The sequence below is a fragment of the Maylandia zebra genome, linkage group LG14 (assembly GCF_041146795.1).
Source record: "Maylandia zebra isolate NMK-2024a linkage group LG14, Mzebra_GT3a, whole genome shotgun sequence".
NCBI classification, from domain to species: Eukaryota; Metazoa; Chordata; class Actinopteri; order Cichliformes; family Cichlidae; genus Maylandia; species Maylandia zebra.
Window position 1 is genome coordinate 39,162,294 of NC_135180.1, and position 20,000 is coordinate 39,182,293.

The 20,000-nt window shown below is 49.2% G+C and overlaps 1 protein-coding gene across 1 annotated transcript in view; it reads left to right on the plus strand.

Annotated features, from left to right (window-relative positions):
- The window catches only part of cox7a1 (cytochrome c oxidase subunit 7A1), a 7,282-nt gene extending 5,717 nt beyond the window's left edge, over positions 1–1,565 (plus strand). Inside the window, exons 2-4 of the mRNA XM_014408962.3 lie at positions 753–839; positions 922–1,006; positions 1,379–1,565. Coding sequence (XP_014264448.1) covers positions 753–839; positions 922–1,006; positions 1,379–1,437 — 231 coding nt within the window. The 3' untranslated portion in view covers positions 1,438–1,565. The remainder of the gene's footprint in view (positions 1–752; positions 840–921; positions 1,007–1,378) is intronic.
- Positions 1,566–20,000: the final 18,435 nt, after the last annotated feature.

Consider the following 20,000-nt stretch of genomic DNA (forward strand, 5'->3'; position numbering starts at 1 on the left):
TGATTAGGATTTTAATGAAATTGAGTGAAGCAATGAGCGTGGAGCTGCTTGTCTTGGAGTCCCTCTGTGTGAGGACAGGGGGTCACATGTGTGCTGGATTTATTTCAGGCCAAATATTCTGGATTTAAAAACCCTGGAGACACCCCGACTTTCACAGTGAATAAAATAACTGTTTGTGTGGGAATATTTTCAGCACAGTTTCAGTCCTCACAGAAAAATCCAGGATAATCAATGATTTTTAAGAACGTATTAAGAAAACAGGGTTTGGCTTTGCCATGTAAAGCTTTGCTTTCATTTTCTCTGTTCTTGCACAGCAGCTTTGTGCTAAGTGGCTTCCAGGTGGCTCCTTCCTGGACCACAGGAAGCACAGACAGGTGCTTCACGGCTCTGTCAGGTCAGCCAGAGGCCTCAGGGTTAGGGTTAGGCCCTGAGCCCCGCCTCCAGGTTCAGGACTCAGGTGTTATTAAAAATTTAAAGCAGGTGATACAAAACCTCCATGGATAACGCCCCCCTTGGTAACAACTTTTTATAGCGTTTTATAACCACCTTGACTTCATTAAGGATTAAATTAGGGGCGTGGCCTCTTTGACTGACAGGTGGACGGTGACACAGGTGGCTGACGCTGCCAGCTGTCCACTGGGCTTCACAGTTAAATGAACTGGACCAATGAGACGGCTGCTGTACATGCACAGTACAGCAGCCTGACAGGCGGGCGATCTTTCCTTCACTCTGCTGCTTTTCTGTGTTTCCAGAAACTTCCACGTCTGGCCAGCCGAGCCTTCAGCAGCTCAGCCAGACAGCTGAAGAACAAGGTCCCCGAATCCCAGAAAATCTTCCAGGTAAGAACGATCGTCACCCGTCCAGCCGGCCTCAGGTGTTTCATACGTGTAACCCGAGCACGTGTGTTTCCTGCACTTACAGGAGGACAACGGGCTGCCGGTCCACATCAAAGGAGGAACCGGCGATGTTCTGCTCTACCGGGCAACCATGACGCTAACCATCGCAGGTGAGGAACGCTGCAGCAGGTGCATTTCTGTGGTGCAGGAGGACAAAGCTCGCATTAGTGACAGAAACAAAGCATGTGTGGAAACAGCTCAGACCTTTACGGATGTTTCGTCTGTGAGTGTTAGCAGGGTGCAACATGAGCATCAGACAGCATTCAGGGTCACATCACAGCACACGATCACCAACAAGGATACTAAAAGATAGTAAGACGGTTGTAGCTGATATGAGAGCAGGTGGGTCAAATGCTCTGGCTGAGGAAGGTGAAGAGTGTGAAGGTAATAAAGTTTAAAGAGGAGGTGCAGATGAAGAAGGGCTGAAAGATGCGAGCGTGCCACGGTGAGAAGTAAAGTGTTGGTTTGTGTTCTGTCCGCAGGAACCTGTTACTCTCTGTACTGGCTCCTCATCGCCTCATTCCCTCAGAAGAAGGAGTAGAGGAGGAAGAGGAGGATAAGAGCCTCTGGCTCGGTCTAACACTAATATATGTTGTGTGTAACTCTGCTTGATTTGTCTCCACATATCTGTCCTTCATCAAAGATAAAATAAAGAAAATATCCAGAGTTCTTCATTTGTGTGTCTGTGCAGAGAAAGTAGGGACTTGTTTTCACAGCTAGTCCTTTCTGTCATTAGCTGATGATGGCGATGGACAGCGAGTCAGTGAAGGGAATGTCTCCATGCTAAACGGCTTCATAGTTCAGACATCATTTTATCGCTGTGGGAGGAGATTCTGCAGATGCTTCCACATTAACCAGTTTGATCTCCTACCACAAGATCTGTCTGCGCTTCTTGGACTGTAGTTACTGACCCGTTAATCGTGAGCCAGCACGGCACAGCGTCATGCGTTCAGCGTGAGGACTGCTCTGACTGCTCAGACTCAGCGACACCGCTCCACCTGACGGAGGACGGACACTCTCTGAGGAACTTCACGTTCTGAGGGTCTGCGAGGCGTGGAGAGGCCGTCCACGTCCACGGTGAAGGACTATCACAGAGGTGGAGGCCTACGACATCAGCTTTCAACCACCTGTAGATGAGATTCCTTCCCAGAAACTTCAACCCTCAGTTCTCCTCAATCCATGCGAGCCTTAATGGCTCACACGATCAGCAGGCTGACCATCGTTCATGCTGAACAGCACCTCAGAATTCTCCCTTATGAAATAAATCTGAACTTCTGAAACCTTTAATTAACTTTAGCTGCTTTGGTCGCTGTGTGATGGTGTCAGCGTTATCCGACCAAACGGTTACCGAAGCCTCTGATGTCTCGCTAAAAGAGTCACCGCCATCATCGGTGACGGAAACTTCCTTTACGTTAGCGACAGACGTGTTAAAAGTTAGCTGATTGTTTCCAGGTGTACTCTGTGTTTGATCAGGCGTGATCACAGTTCACTGACGTGTCTGTTTTTAACGCTGGGAGATCACAGACGTCCAATCCTGATTCTCTCAGTCGTTTGTACTGCAGATGGTCAAACACTCAAAGTCTTCACTGTTTTTGGTTAAGGCCACCATCATGTGTTGTCGGTAGTACCGTGCTAATTCAAAGGTAATGAGGTCATTACCCAATCCTGATGATTACAGCGCCGGGCCTGGACTGTGCATCGGGTTTATTGTCCTTCCAACCAAGAGGCTGGTCCACAGTCTGGCAGTGAGGCCTCTGGTACCTTTCCAGAAGGCAGCAGGGTGAAGAATGATAATAATGGATTGCATTTATGTAGAGCTTTACAATGCCACTGTTCATTCACTCTCACATCCACACACTGGTGGAGCAGCTACAGTTGTAGCCACAGCTGCCCTGGGGCAGACTGACAGAAGCGAGGCTGCCATATCGCACCATCGGCCCCTCTGGCCAACACCAGTAGGCGGTAGGTAAAGTGTCTTGCCCAAGGACACAACGACCAGGACGGAGAGCCCGGGGATCGAACTGGCGACCTTCCGGTTACAGATGCACTACGGTCGCCTGTAGCTCAGGGGGTTGAAGAGAGTGTGTGAGGGGTGTGTGGGGTCCCCCACGATGCTGGTGGCTTTGCCGATGCAGCAGGTGTGACAGGTGTCTGATGGAGGGAAGAGAGGCTCCAATGATCCTCTCAGCTGCTCTCACTAACAGTTGTAGAGCATTGTGATCCGATACGGTGCAGTTACCATCCAGACAGTGATGCAGCTGCTCAGGATGCTCTCGATAGTCTCTCTGTAGATGGTGGTGAGAATGGATGGAGGGAGATGGGCTTTCCTCAGCTTCCATAGGAAGTAGAGACGCTGCTGGGTCTTCTTAGTTATGGAGCTGGTGTTGAGGGACCAGGTGGACACCAAGGAATCTGGAGCTCTTGACGACCTCCACAGAGGATCCATGATGTTCAGTGGGCAGTGAACTCTCTTGCTGATGAGATCCACCACAGTCGCGTCATCGGCGATGTGGAATACACCAGGCACAAATACACGCACACGCAGGTATGTACTGCCAATTTCCACATTTATTGGTTTGTTTTGACAGCTGACTCAGTCGCACAGCCTGACAGCTCACGAGCCCAGCTGATCTCCCCTCGCCGCTCCTCCCCGTCTCCCTATAAACACAGCGGAGGGAGACCATTATCAGTACATAAACACCATCAGCTGTTCTTACCGGCCTCGCAGCGCCGCCCTGTTGAGCCTTCTGCTCCACTCCTCCCCGGCAGCTGCGCCCGGGGCCACGCCCCCGCCACACACCCCCACCGCCCGTTCGAGGCCGGGGAGCCGTCCGGCCGAGCCAACTCCCCCCCTCGCGAGCGAGAGAGGAAATCGGCCACCGCCATCTGTGCCCCCGGCCTATGGATCACCTTGAACTTAAAGGGCTGCAATGCCAGATACCACCGGGTGATCCGGGCGTTGGCATCTTTCATGCGGTGGAGCCACTGCAGCGGGGCGTGGTCCGAACAGAGGGTGAATGAGCGTCCCAGGAGGTAATAGCGCAGGGAGCCGACCACCCACTGGATGGCCAGGCACTCCTTCTCCACGGTGCTGTACCGGCGCTCGCGCTCCGCTAGCTTCCGGCTGATGTACAGGACAGGGCGGTCAGCTCCCCTCACCTGCTGAGACAAAACGGCTCCCAGCCCTCTGTCCGTGGCGTCAGTCTGCAGAACAAACGGGAGGGAAAAGTTAGGAGTGTGAAGCAGCGGCTCCCCACAGAGAGCGTTTTTCACTCACACAAACGCCGCCTGGCACGGCCCCGTCCACTGGACCAGATCCAGGGCACCCTTTCGAGTGAGATCGGTCAGGGGGCTGGTTAGCTGCGCAAACCCCGGCACAAAGCGACGATAGTAACCCGCCAACCCCAAGAACCGTCTCACCTCCTTTTTCGTCCTGGGGCGCGGGCAGGATGCGATAGCCGCCGTCTTCTCCACCTGTGGCCGCACCTGCCCGCCCCCCAGGTGGTACCCCAGATACTGCACCTCCCTCCGTCCAACCGCGCACTTCTTCGGATTGGCCGTGAGCCCCGCCCCCCTCAGGGACTCCAGGACCGCGGCCACCCGCAGAACATGCTCCGCCCAGGTGTCGCTGTGGATGATCACGTCATCCAGGTAGGCGGCAGCATACGCCGCATGCGGACGCAGTACCCGGTCCATGAGACGCTGGAAAGTGGCCGGGGCCCCGAACAGGCCGAACGGGAGTGTCACGAACTGGTACAAACCGTACGGAGTGGAGAAGGCCGTTTTCTACCTGGCCTCGGCAGACAAGGGAATCTGCCAATAGCCCTTGGTTAAGTCCAGCGTCGTGAAAAAGCAGGCCGTGCCTAACCGGTCCAGGAGCTCATCGACCCGAGGCATGGGGTAGGCATCAAAGCGTGACACTTCGTTCACCCTGCGATAGTCAACACAGAACCGTATAGACCCATCCTTCTTCGCCACCAGAACGATGGGGCTACACCAGGCGCTGTGCGACTCTTCTATTACTCCCATCCTCAGCATTTCCGCCAATTCCCTCTGCACGATTTTTCGCTTATGCTCCGGGAGCCTGTAGGGCCGTGAACGCACCGTCACGCCGGGCTGCGTCACGAAATGGTGCTCGATGAGGGACGTCCGGCCGGGCAGGGGGGAGAACACGTCCGCAAAGCGCTGTTGCAACGCGACAACGTCCGCTCTCTGGGCCTGTGTGAGATGGTCATCACAAGGGAGGGAGGTGGGAATGATAGAATTTGGCACCTCAGGCCCCAACTCATCTCTCTCCTTCACCAGGCTCACCAGAGAAGCGGTTTCAGCCTCTCTCCACTGTTTGAGGAGATTGAGGTGATAAATCTGCGCGGCTCCTCCCCTGTCCGACCGAGCGACCTCATAGTCCACGTCCCCGACACGCCGTGTGACCACAAAGGGACCTTGCCACTTGGCGAGCAACTTTGAGCTGGAAGAAGGGAGTAACACAAGCACTTTATCCCCCGGTGAAAATTGCCTGAGTCTAGCCCCTCTGTTATACAGGCGTTGCTGACGCTGCTGAGCCTGGAGCAAATTCTCCCGTGACAACCTCCCCAAAGTGTGGAGTTTTGCTCTCAGGTCCAACACGTACTGAATCTCATTTTTGGCGGGGCTCGGACCGTCCTCCCAGCTTTCTTTAATCAGGTCGAGCACCCCACGTGGCCTCCTGCCGAACAGCAGTTCAAAGGGAGAAAATCCCGTGGAGGCCTGGGGCACCTCCCGCACTGCGAATAACAGAGGGTCTAGCCAGTGATCCCAATTGCGTTCATCCTCGTTAATGAACTTCCGAATCATGGACTTTAAGGTCTTATTCAGCCGCTCCACCAGCCCGTCAGTCTGAGGGTGGTAGACGCTGGTCCGAATAGATTTAATGCCCAGTAATTCGTACAGTTCCCGCAGTGTACGAGACATAAACGACGTGCCCTGGTCAGTCAGTATCTCTTTCGGGATTCCGACTCGGGAGATGACCTGAAACAGTGCCTGCGTCACACTCTTAGCCGAGATGGTGCGCAGCGGAACTGCTTCCGGGTACCGCGTTGCGTAATCCACCAGGACTAACACAAAGCGGTAACCGCGTGCACTCCGGTGAAACGGCCCGATGAGGTCCATGCCGATGCGCTCAAACGGGACCTCAATGAGGGGGAAAGGGCGCAGAGGCGCTCTCGGTATGGCCGGCTGGTTAACAAGTTGGCAGTCCGGGCAGGACGCGTACCAGTGGCGCACATCCGCTCGGATGCCAGGCCAATAAAATCGGGCCGTTATTCGCTCCAGAGTTTTCTCGTAGCCCATATGCCCTGCCATGGGGTTATAGTGGGCCGCCTGGAAAAGCGTTTCCCGGCGGCCCTGCGGCACCAACAACTGGGTGTGTGTTTCCTCAGTCTGAGTGTCACGACTCACTCGATATAATCGGTCATTTAATAAGACGAAACGCGGGTAGGTCTGCGCGGCCTCAGGGCGCACCACGTGACCATCAATAGCCATCACTTGGTCAAAGGCTGAGCGTAGGGTGCCGTCACGAGACTGCTCCAGTGGGAAATCACCCATGGGGGACACTTCCGGGGCCGGCGGGACGTCCCGTGAGGGACCCGCCGGCTCCTCCCCCCCGGAGTCGGTGTCGGACGACCCCGCGTCACCGCTGAATGCCGCGCACACGCTACACCCCGCTTCCGGTCGTGATCGCACCCCCGCGTACTGCCCCAGTAGCTGATGAAACCCCGGCCAATAGGTACCCAGAATCAGGGGGTGCGACAGGCGCGGGCTAACCGCCGCCGTTACCCTATGTGTATGGCCCTTGTATTTTAGCAGCAGCGGCACTATGGGGTACCGGTGCACATCACCATGAACACACCTCACCTCCACCCATTCTGCCTCCAATAATGCCCCGGGGCGAACCAAGCCTTGGTGCACGAGGGTCTGTGTGCAGCCCGTGTCCACCAACGCTTGGCGTATACCCCCTCGAGTCCTTACCGGAATACTGTATGTCCCTCCTGGACCGGGGAAGGATGCTGGGGCGCCAGCAACGCGGAACACCTGCCCCACTTCCATAAGCGGACAATCCCTCCTCAGGTGTCCCGGCCGCCCGCACTTCCAACACTCCGGCCCCGGCGTTTGTGCTGCCCTCCGTGGCTCGGGGGCGGCTCCACTTGGCTCGGTTCCCTGGGACGGCACCATCGCCGCGAAAGGGTTAGTGGGGCTCAGCGCCGGCAGCCGCTCCGCCTGCCCTGGTGCCGGCACACGGCGCCTCGGGGCCGGCACTGGGGCCTGTTTGGCCAGCCTCCGTCCGGCGTCCCCGGATTCCCCTGCTCCAGCGGCAAGGTGGTCCTCCGCCAGCGTCACCGCTACCTCCAAGCTTGCGGGCCGGTGGCACCGGACCCATCTCGCCGTCTCCGCTGGCAATCCTTCCGTGAACTGCTCCAGCACCACCTTGTCCACCAGCTTCGTCTCGCCCTCCGATGTTCCCGGCTGCAGCCAGCGCACCGCCGCGTCGCGCAGCTGTCGGGCCCAGGCGAATGGTCGGTCCGTTGTAGCCAGCTGACAGGCCCGGAACCGCCGGCGATGGTCTTCGGCGGTGAGCCCCAGCCTGTCCACCACCGCCCGGCTCACATCCGGGAAGCTGCTCCTTGACGCCGGAGGCAGACTCAGGGCCGCTGTTTGTGCCTCCCCAGACAGCAGGGGGAGCAGCCACGGAGCCCACTCCTCCCGCGGCCATTGGCAAGCCTCCGCCGTGGCACGGAAGGTCTCCAAAAAAATCTGTGGGTCGTCCCCGTCCCCCATCCGGGGCACCGTCACCGACAGTGGCGAGGGCTTCGGCGTGGCAGCGGCCCCGACCAGCCGCTCCAGAACTAGTGTCTGTCGGTCCGTTTGCTCCTGCAGCGCTGCCAGGTGGGCACGCTGGTCGGCCGCCTGATCCCGGCTCATCGCCGCCATCTCCGCCAGCATCTGCGCCAAGTATTGCAGGGGCTGGGCGGGTGGCGCGGCCTGTGGGTCGGACATATCCCCACCGGCACTCTCCTGGGTTTCGGCACCACTGTGGAATACACCAGGCACAAATACACGCACACGCAGGTATGTACTGCCAATTTCCACATTTATTGGTTTGTTTGTTTTGACAGCTGACTCAGTCGCACAGCCTGACAGCTCACGAGCCCAGCTGATCTCCCCTCGCCGCTCCTCCCCGTCTCCCTATAAACACAGCGGAGGGAGACCATCATCAGTACATAAACACCATCAGCTGTTCTTACCGGCCTTGCAGCGCCGCCCTGTTGAGCCTTCTGCTCCACTCCTCCCCGGCAGCTGCGCCCGGGGCCACGCCCCCGCCACAGGCGAATTTGATGATGTGGTTCAAACTGTGCATCGCTGCACAGTCGTGGGTCAGCAGAGTGAACAGCAGTGGGCGCACAGCCCTGAGGGGCTCCAGGGCTCAGTTTGGTGGTGTTGGAGGTGCTGCTACCGAGCCAGACTGTCTGAGGCCTCTCCGTCAGAAAGTCCAGGATCCAGCTGCAGAGGGAGGTGTTCAGGCCCAGCAGGCTCAGGTTTCCAATCAGGAGGAAATCAGCTGTGTGGGATCAAGGACACATCTAAAACCTGCAGGACTGGAGCCCTGTCATTACAGATTATAGATTATAGATCATGGGTTAGAGATTATAGGCACAAGAAAGAAATTGGAGAAAAAGGAGAAAAGACAACCTGGTGCGCTCAACTCCAAACGATTAAACAGCTGAAATAATGAGACGCAGACACGTCTGTTGATCATTGTCTTGTTTCTTTATGTTGTTATGGGTTCTTAAGAATGACACCATTACTTGAAGAGAAGGTATTTTATCGAACTGTGGTTCACATGTAAACAAAGCTTCGCCATCACAGTCTACTCAGAGGTAACTCCCTCTGCTCTCTAGCTCCCCCTGCAGTCTAGGAGTATTAACAACATAAAACATGATACTAGGCAAATAAGGATTTGCTGTTATCATTACATCTTCCTTTTTTTTCAACAATAAAATAACATACCTACTTTCACAAACATAAACAGTCTCTATTTGTTTTTTACTTGTTAAACCAGGCTTTATCAAAGTAACGTTAACAACACAACTAGTTTTCAACAATTATGGTCCATTCAACACTAGTAACCAAACATAGTGAAACTTGCATAGATACTATGACATCATCTTCCAAACAACATGTCAACACATTACATCTGTTCAATCAGTCTCATAGGTGGCTTTACTTGTCTTACAGATCTTCTCAGTGTTTGTTCTTGTGTATGCATAGGTGTTTCAGGTGATAGTGTCTCATGTGTGTGTTGGAGTTGTTCAGCAGCCTCCAACCTCTGCTCCACTACTACTGGTCCCTTAAGAAGATCTCGGCGATTTCTTCTCAGCATAGCTCCATCTTCTCTCTGAATGATGTATGATCGTGGTTGATCTTTCCTTAGAACAGTTGCTTTCTGTGCCCATGTGTTGGTTTTGTCTTTGAATCTCACTTGATCCCCAGCATGCAGTTCAGGTAGGTTTTTTGTTCCTCTGTCATAATAGAACCTCTGCTTTGCTTTTTGTTGCTCCTTAAACTTCTTCACGCTGTTTCCCTCTTTTGTTTTAAGCAGATTATCCTGAATGGGCAGGTTTGATCTCAGGCGTCGTCCCATAAGAAGCTGTGCTGGTGACATACCACACTCAAGTGGTGTTGTGCGGTATACTAGCAGGCTTTGGTAGAAGTCAGCACCACTGTCTCTCGCCTTACTCATCAGCCTCTTCACTGTTTGGACGGACTTTTCCACTAGTCCATTAGATTGTGGGTAGTGCGGGCTTGATGTTGTGTGAACAAAGTCCCATTCCTTGGCAAACTGTCCAAACCTAATATTGGAGAATTGTGGTCCATTGTCTGTGAACACTTCACTTGGCACACCGTGTCGTGCAAATACAGCTTTCATAGAGGTGATTACAGCCTCTGCTGTTGTTGTTTGCAGTCTACATACTTCCGGATACAAAGAGTAGTAGTCTGTGACTGCAATATAGTCCTTTCCTCCAGACACAAAGAGGTCAGCCCCCACTTTCTGATATGGTCGGTCTGGCACTGGGTGCGGCTTTAGTGGCTCGGCAGGATTGCTTGCTTGATATGTCAGACATGTTGAACAGTTTGACACTTCATTTGTCACATCCTGATTAATCCGTGGCCAGTACATCACCTCACGTGCTCTCCTTTTACATTTTTCCATGCCTAGATGCCCTGCGTGTATCTTTTTGAGCATCTCTCCTCGCAGGCTCTTTGGGATGACAATTTTACTTCCCTTGAACACCACATCATCCACTACAGACAGTTCTGCTCTGCAGTTCCAGTACTCATGAATAACAGGTGAGCAGTTTTGCTTACAGCTGGGCCATCCATCTATGATGGTTTTGCGCAGTGCTTGTAACGTTCCATCTTTGCTTGTCTCCGTTCTGATGAGCTCCATCTTCCCTTCTGCGACAGGAAGTGCACTTGTGACCATGCTCACATATGCTCTTACATCATCATCCATCTTGGTGTTCGCTGGCTCATTCGGATCAACAGCTCGGGATAATGTGTCAGCTGTGTACATCAGCTTGCCAGGTGTGTACATCACGTTAAGCATGTAACGTTGCAGCCGGATCATCATTTTTTGGATTCTCAGTGGACAGTCATTTAGTGGTTTTTGGAACAACGCTATCAGTGGCTTGTGGTCAGTTTCAACACTGATGGCCTGCCCAGACACAAACTGGTGAAATCTCTCACAGGCGTACGTTATGCTGAGCAGTTCTTTTTCAATCTGTGCATATCTTGTCTCTGCGTCTGTCATGGATCGTGATGCATATGCAACAGGCTGCCACTCATCATACTTCTGCAGAAGAACAGCTCCAAGCCCACTCTGTGATGCATCTGATGAGATCTTAATAGGTCTCATTGGATCATAAAACTTCAGAACTGGTTCCTTTGTAAGCAGATCTTTCAAGTCACGCCATGCTTTCTCATGTTCATGATTCCACTCCCATTCGATTCTCTTTTCAGTTAGCTGTCTCAGTGGCGCCATTTTTTCTGAGAGATTGGGTATGAATTTTCCCATGTAGTTTATCATGCCATTAAATCTCTGCACATCTTTCTTGCATTGCGGCCTCGGCATGTTTTCAATTGCAGACACCTTTTGAGGATCTGGTCTGATGCCTTCACTGCTCAGGATATCTCCAACGAATGTCAGTTCCTTCGCCCCAAGCTGACATTTCTCTTTGTTCAGCTTCAGATTGGCTTTTCTGGTTGCTTCAAGAACATTTCTCAGTCTCATGTCATGTTCAGCTTTTGTGCTACCCCACACAATGATGTCATCCATTGACGTGTCGACTCCTTCCAGGTGTTCATAGATCATGTGTATTGTCTTGTGATACACCTCAGGTGCTGAAGCAATGCCAAACGGCAGTCGCCGGAATCTGTACCTGCCAAATGGGCTGTTGAACGTGCACAGTTTTGAACTTGCTTCGTCCAGCTTCAGTTGCCAAAATCCTGATGAAGCGTCTAGCTTGCTAAAGTACTTCGCTTTTGCAAACTGTGACATTATCTCTTCTCTTGTAGGTAGTTTGAAATGTTCTCTCTTTATTGCTCTATTCAGATCTCTAGGATCCATGCAAACTCTGAGCTTTCCAGTCTTTTTCTCCACAATAACAAGAGAACTCACCCACTCCGTTGGCTCATCGATCTTTTCAATCACTTCCAGGTTTTCCATCCTGTCCAACTCGGCTTTCAGTGGCTTTTGTAGAGCAAATGGTACTTTGCGGCATGGATGAATGACTGGTGTTACATTCATCGACTCTGATTGTGTGTTCTCCAGCAAGGCAACCAAGTCCCTGAAATAGGTCACCATATTCCTTCATCAACTCATTATAGTCCATGTCATCATCAGTTTCCACAACGAGCACTCTTTTCACTAGGTTCAGACTCTCACAGGCATGTAACCCTAGTATAGGCTGCACAGTCTTCGGCACCACAATGAATGTTAGCGTGTGCTCCTTGTCTTTGTGTGTCACTTTAACCATGCATTTTCCTTTCACAGGTATTTCTGCACCTGAGTATCCACTCACTTTCACCTTCGTTGCATGCATTTTAGGTCTAGGTCTGATTTTCTTGAACTCTGCTTCTGATATGACATTCACTTGAGCTCCAGTATCCAGCTTGACTTTCATGAGTGTGTCATTCACTTTGAGTGTCATTATCCAGTCCTTTTCACCTGTCTTATTGTCTGTCACTGCAGCTACATAGAGTTCCTCTGTGTCTTCTTCATCCACAGTATGGACTGCACTTTGTTTCAGGGTTTGAGCTTTGCAGCACCTAGCATAATGGTTATTTTTGTTACATGTATTGCATCTTTTCCCATATGCTGGACATTTTTTAGGAGGATGTTGCATTCCGCAGCGACCACAAGTCTTTTCTCTTCTGTCCCTGTTTGCTGGTGATTTCAATTGCAGTTTCATTTCAGCGGCAGCACTCTCCTTTTTGACTCTGTGTGTGTTCTTATTCACAGCATCCACTCTGCAGCTGTCACTAAGCAGTTCTTTAGCTTGTGCCCTCACCGTTTCAGCTGCTCTGCACAGTGTTAATGCTTTTTCCAGGTCAAGATTTTCCTCTCTCAGTAGCCTCTCTCTCAGACCGTTGTCTGGAATCCCACACACAAGTCTGTCTTTTATCAAAGAATCTGTCAGTCCTCCAAATTCACATGTTTTACTCCTGTTCTGCAGCTCTGTGACATACTGATCTATTGTCTCCCCTGTCTTCTGTACACATGTGAAGAATCTGTGCCTCTCAAATGTCACATTTCTCTTAGGTATGCAGTAAGCCTCAAACTTTTCCATTATTTTATTCAACTTCATTCCGTCACCATCAGTAAACGTGAAGTTATTATAGACTTCCAGTGCCTCATCACCCACTATATGCAAAAACACTGACGCTTGCTTTTTATCACTTGCCTCGTCAAGTCCAATTGCTGATAGGTACAACGTGAAACGTTGCTTAAATCTTCTCCAATTTTCAGCCACATTTCCAGTCAACTGAAGAATCGGTGGTGGGTGTAAGCCGTCCATGCTTACGTCGCTAGGTCTCTTTTCTCTCCCTCGGCGAGTTAGCTACACTACGTTCACTGCTAAGCTGATCCGTCGGTACTGCTATATTGTAGTCCGTTACCTTTCTTCAAGTCCATCTTCTGACACCATGTCTTGTTTCTTTATGTTGTTATGGGTTCTTAAGAATGACACCATTACTTGAAGAGAAGGTATTTTATCGAACTGTGGTTCACATGTAAACAAAGCTTCGCCATCACAGTCTACTCAGAGGTAACTCCCTCTGCTCTCTAGCTCCCCCTGCAGTCTAGGAGTATTAACAACATAAAACATGATACTAGGCAAATAAGGATTTGCTGTTATCATTACAATCATTAGAAAACATGCAGGTTTGGCTGAACTTCAGGCCTCAGCTCTGCTCACACTGCCAAAGATGTGTTATTCAGTGTGTCTGTGAAGGTTCTCAGTCATCCAGGTCATCGTAGTTGTTACACCACTCCAGGACAACTTGGTGTAAACAGCAGAACCGAGTTTATTTGGGTACTTCAGAACCGTGGCTTTCACATACAGAGCCCAAAAATACACTCTTCTTCTTTTCCTTTTTCGAACATAGTTTTTCTTTTTTCGTGACTGCCCCCTACTGGTGGAAAAACATGTAGCAGCCAAAAATCCAAACATATAGTTGAATAACACAAATACCAACAGATTTATGCAATGTTTTGGACATATTTTAGCTTTACACTTTACCAAGTGCTACATTCCTCCCCTGCTAAATAAATGTTGTCCCAACATTGAGGAAACATGACAATAAGAAACAAAAATAAACAACTATACTTCTCTTTTCCTTGTGACAACGTAGAGATGGCGTAAGTCGGAATAGGATTTAGCAGTGCTTTAAGATCACTTTCATGATGCACTATTGGACCTCAGGTGACAGAATCACATGTTACTCTCTTACCAGATAAGCATCGGCTTATAACAATGCTGAGTTGTCATGTTCAGCGTTACCTTGTCCATTCACCATTTCTACTTGAAACTCTTCAGCATCCACTCTAAGCTCCGTGCTCTTTTGCTGAAGGTCCTGGTCCAGTTCAGTAGCAGGTGCAGACACCATTAAATCCCCTTGAGGCTGACAGTGGTGGTGCCTCACTCTCTGAGACCAATACTGTTCTTCATCATCTGAGCTCTCTATATGGTTCGATGCGTCTTGTAGGTCTCTTTGTTTTTGTGTCTGTGTAGTGTGGCTTCGTTCAGTTCTTGTTATTGTGGGAAGCGGTAATGCATTACAGGGCATTAACATGTTGCGGTGGAGGATACGGCCTCGCCCAGCACTACGCTCCGGCTTAACCTCATAAACAGGGCTGTTTTCCCCCTTTTGAGAGATCACTATGTGAACTTGATCCTCCCAATAGGAGCGTAACTTTCCCGGGCCTCCCCTCTCTGACATGTTCCTGACAAGTACCCTGTCCCCAGGTGAGTACAGCACTTTGTCTCTTCAGGTCATAATGTGATTTCCCTCTTGCCAGAGTCTTTTTAATGTTTCTGGATGCAATGTCATATGCTTCTTTCATTTGTTGTTGCCATTTGTGAGCATAATCCTCATATGATTTGCATTTGTTCGTCTCACTCAGTCCAAAAATTACATCAATAGGGAGACGTGGATGTCTACCAAAGAGTAAATAAAAGGGCGAGTACCCTGTCGAGTCACTAGTTGTGCAATTATAGGCATGCACAACTTTGTTTACATAGTCACTCCAGTTTCCTTTCTTTTCCTCATCCAGGGTCCGGAGCATTGACAGCAAGGTGCGATTAAACCTTTCCACTGGGTTCCCCTGTGGATGGTAGGGTGTGGTCTTTGAATTGGCTATTCCTGTGTACTTCTGCAGCTGTTTGAATAAATGGTTTTCAAATTCTCTGCCTTGATCGTGATGTAATTTACCAGGAAAACCAAATTTCAAGGAAAAGTCATTAAAAATTTTGTCTGCTGCTGTTTTGCCAGATTTGTTGCGTGTAGGGTAGGCTTGAGCAAACTTGGTGAAGTTGTCCTGTAACACTAAAATATACTCATACCCTCCCCTGCTCTTTTCGAGATGGACATAGTCTATTGAAACCATTTCAAAGGGTGCAGTAGCCGGCACGTGACACATGGGGGCCCTACACTGAACTGTAGGTTTTTTCTGAATATTACATTTGCACACCTGTGTGATGAAAAACTCAATATCTTTGTACATATTCGGCCAATAAAACCTACTCCTTGCCAAATTCATCACACGGTCCACCCCCAAGTGACCCATTTCGCAGTGAAGGTGTTTGTACACCAGTTCTTTGTGCGATTCTGGAATCACAATCTGAGTATAAGTCACAGTCTTTCGTATCAGCAACCCGTCATCTGAGATAAACAGCTTTTTCCACTCGTGTAGTAGCTGTTTTCCTGTAGGGGTTTTGAGCGCTGATGTCTTGTCAAGACTCGCACCAGTACTCTTTAAGTTAAGAACATAAGCTATGGCAGGGTCCTGCTTTTGAGCTTGCAATAGCTCCTGCGTTGTGATCCTCACATCTGGCAGATTTTCTGTAAGTATTTTGTTTACTTCTGGATTGCATGTTATGGCTGATATCCAATCCAGTTGTTTGTCTTCCTGTGTTTCAATGGCATTCAGTACTGTGCTTAACACTTCAGGCGAACACAGCTCAGTACATTCTGACATGTATGAATCCATACTAGAAGGTGTTCTGGACAAAAAGTCTGCATCAACGTTACTTTTTCCGGGTCGGTATTTCAGTGTTATGTTAAAATCAGCCAGCTCGGAAACCCATCTGTGCCCTGTTGCATTCAGTTTAGCTGTGCCTAAAACATAGGTTAAAGGGTTGTTATCACTGTACACTGTCACTGAGGGAGCATAGAACAAATAGTCTCTAAAGCGCTCAGTCACAGCCCATTTTAGTGCCAAAAACTCAAGTTTCCCTGAGTGCCACCTGTAATTCCTCTCAGCTTGTGTTAATGTTCTTGACCCATATCCAATGACTCTTAATTTACTGTCCTGCCTCTGATACAAGACTGCACCAAGGCCTTCTTCTGAAGCATCGATGTGCAGAATGAAGGGTTCCTCAAACTTAGGATAAGCCATCACAGGTGGATTAGTCAAAACATCCACCAAATAGTCTAGTGCTTTTTGGTGGCTGTCACTCCATATGATTTTTTGGGTGGGTGCAGCATGCCCCGCCTTGGCTGACCGCGCTGGTGTTTGGGTGTGGTCAACTGAGAGTAAATCATATAGGCACTTTGCATGTCTTGAAAAATCTTGTACATAGCTTCGGTAGTATCCTAAAAATCCTAAAAGCTTTCTCAGCTCTTTAATGTTTGTTGGTGGGTTGTCCTTCAAAGCTCGTACTGCTTGTACCTCTTTGTCATCCATTTTGTAGCCGTCTGCTGAAATGATTTTGCCCACATAGCGGACCTCATTTTTAAACAAGTCACATTTATCAGGTCTTAGTTTTACTCCCCAAGCCCGCTGACGTTTGAGAACTGATCTCAAATCTTCAATATGCTGTTCAAATGTTTGACTGTACACCAAAACATCATCTAAATATGGAGTGCATATTTTGTCCCTCAAGCCTTCCAAACTTTCCTCCATGCTCCGCTGGAAAGCTGCAGGTGCATTGGTGAGTCCAAATGGGATTCTATTCCATTCATACAGCCCCCAGGGTGTTGTGAAGGCGGTATATTTTTTTGAGTCTTCGCTGATTTCACCTTGATAGTACGCTTTGCCTTGGTCAAGCACACTAAACCACCTATTGCCGCCAAGTCCATCAAGGATTTCCTGTATTCGTGGAATAGGGTGTCTGTCTGGAATGGTCTTTTTATTGAGGCCCCTATAATCAACACACAGTCTCAGGCCTCCATCCCGCCTCCTCACACACACTATTGGAGAGGCATATGGTGAGGTTGATTTGTGAATAAAGTCTTTTTTTAACAAGTCCTGAATGTGACTTTTTACTTCATCATAGAGAGCACGTGGGACCGCATTATAGGATTTGGCTACAGGAATCTGATCAGTGAGTTTGATATCCATTTTTAAATTTTTTATGTAACCAACTTCCTCTTTGTGTTTAGCAAATGCGCCTGACTCCTCCCTTAACATTTCCAAGACAACTGCCTGTTGTTCTGTGTTAAGGTGGCCCAAATTGACAGGTGGTTCCCAAGGCTCTTCTGCTGAGCTAGGTGGGTTCTGATTGTCTTTTTCTACAATCGAGCCTATCTGAGCTTCTTTGAGATTTACAGGATAACTATGTGTTACCCTCTCTATGTTACCTAGAAGAGTTTTAGGTGGCAGCACAATGTCATGTTTGGTAGCATTAGTAACATAGATATTGACTTTGCGGGTACTGCCTGATATAGACAGCAACTGGCAGTTAGATTTCAGACCCTCATCTAAAGACAAGTTTTCATCTGGCTCAAAAAGCATTTCACTTTTTACCTTTAGGTCTGTTTTGATGGAACAACTAACGCCGTACATTTGTCCACTCGGTACGACAATAGCTTTGCGTCCTGATCTGATAGGATAAGTAACTATCTCGCTACTGGTGGTGTGGATAAGGTTCAACAGTGCTTCTGCTTTGCTTGATCCTACTCTTAGAGAGTTTCTGAGTAAAGACAAGCTTTCACTGGACTGAGTAGTGTCTTTTTTTATCAGTTCCTCAATAGCATTAAACCCTATTATTGGTTTTTGCATCACATCCTGACATACTAGGATTGGAACCCGAACCTCATTCTGAGCTACAGCTTTTCCTCTCGAATCACAAAGGCTAAGGCTAACTTCTACCCAACCCTGGAAAGGGACTTCAGATCCATTTACAGCTCTCAAGTCTAAAAGTTCATCCTTACTTAGTAAATCGCTGATGGGGTGAACTTCTAAGTGAGGTAAATTGTCTGATTTCCAGCATGCACTCATTATTGAAACTTGGGCTCCCGTGTCCCACAGTGCCTGTGTTTTGCAGTTATTCATTCTACACCATACTAGACACTTTCTGCCCACGAGCTGTGCTACTTTTCTTTTTTTGGTACTTAAATTTAACACGTTTGGGGGTTGGTTCCTAATTTTAGGATTTCCTGAGTCAGTTGGTGATGCTAGGGATAAGCTTTGGGCCTTGGGAATGTTATCACATTGGGACATTGGTGGTAAAGCTGTGGCTTGTCCCGCAGTCACAGCCCCGCCCAGTTTTCCTGCTTCTGAGCTCCCCTTACTTTACATCCCTTTGCCCAGTGAGAGTCACTGCCACATTTGAAACAATGGTCACAGTCCCTGTTTTCTTGTTGACATGCAGAGCATCGCCTTTTTGGTCTCTGAGCTGCCTTTCTGTACGCCCTGACTTGTCTACCACCATCACCACTTCTATCTCGTTGGACAGTTTGCACTAGTGAAGCTACCTGTCCTGTGAGTTCCCTAATTGCTGAGTTACTTTCCTCAATTTTTGCAAATAAGGAGTTATCTTTGAGGGTTTTAGCCGGTTTTGTGTCAGGCTGGCTTGTGCGGGGATCAGTAAGCGCTACATTCTGCTCAACTACATTTAGTCCTGTTCTAAATGACCTGTGGGCTTTTGCCTTTAACGCTCTCTCGCTTTCATTGTACTGGGCTGTTTGCATTTTCATTAATAAGAGTTCATCGCTACAGTTTTCATCCTGCAAATATGCTCTCATTTCTGCTCTGACATTGTCATTTAGAAGACCCGTTCTAATGGACTGAAAACATTGACTTTGAACAAGTTCTTTGTTATACTTTAGGCTAGACTGGGTGCGCTCAGATGCGAAAAGGATTTTTTGACGCAAATCCAGCACTCTAATCAGGAACTCAAGTGGTGTTTCATTTGCCCCCTGTGTAGCTTTGGTTAATTGCTGGTACAGTACTGTTGCATCCGTTTCTGCATAATGGGCTTTTAGAACTTGTCTCAGGCTGGTCAATGTGAGATCTTCTTTCCCTTCCAAATAGCTCCTTAGTTTTAACCCAGGACTGATGGCACGTATGACAGCCTCCACAATCTCAGCTTCAGAGTAGCCCGTTTTTAAGCCGCTTTCCATCTGGTGCTCTAAGCTACTGAAACTCAGCGTGTCTTTAGCTGTAGACTCACCCACATGTCCACTTATCCTGAAGTCTTTTCTGAATCCACCTGATGAAACATTACAGCAGCTGTTGCCAATACAGTCTCTCCCCTTGCGCTGTGTTTCGCCGTCCAGCGACGTCCTCATGGCCACCTGCTGCTCCGCTGATGTCCCTTGAGCCGCCTGATGCTCTAGCGATGTCATCGGCCCTGTCCGCTGCTCCGGAGGTGCCCGCGCCGCTGCCAGTTGCTCCTCGTGCACAGCCTCCACCAGCAAAACCAGCACATCATTTAGCTCCAGAAGCACCGACATGCCTTCATCCTCTCGCTGTAAAAGCTCTTCTCGTTCACAAAACTGGCTAATAAGCTTAACGAGAGCTCTGCGAGATTTGCTTTGTATTTCTTTGCTGCCCTTTTCTGTAATATTACATAGTTCACATACTCTGAACAGCTCTTCCAAAGAAAGTCCACATAACTTCTGCTCCAATTCCAACAAAAAATCTTCACGGTTCACAGACATGCTTGAAAGATAACTAAGACGAGTAAAACTCTCTCAGTGTATCCGACCGGAGAAAACACAGTTTCCGTGGCATTAGCTAGACTGTCGCAATCCGTTAGCATTAGCTCCTTTGCTCTGTCACGCTCCTTTACTGTGTTCCTCTGTGTGAAGTAGTCCCAAAAACTATCTCGGTGGGACCTCCAAAATGTTACACCACTCCAGGACAACTTGGTGTAAACAGCAGAACCGAGTTTATTTGGGTAATTCAGAACCGTGGCTTTCACATACAGAGCCCAAAAATACACTCTTCTTCTTTTCCTTTTTCGAACATAGTTTTTCTTTTTTCGTGACTGCCCCCTACTGGTGGAAAAACATGTAGCAGCCAAAAATCCAAACATATAGTTGAATAACACAAATACCAAC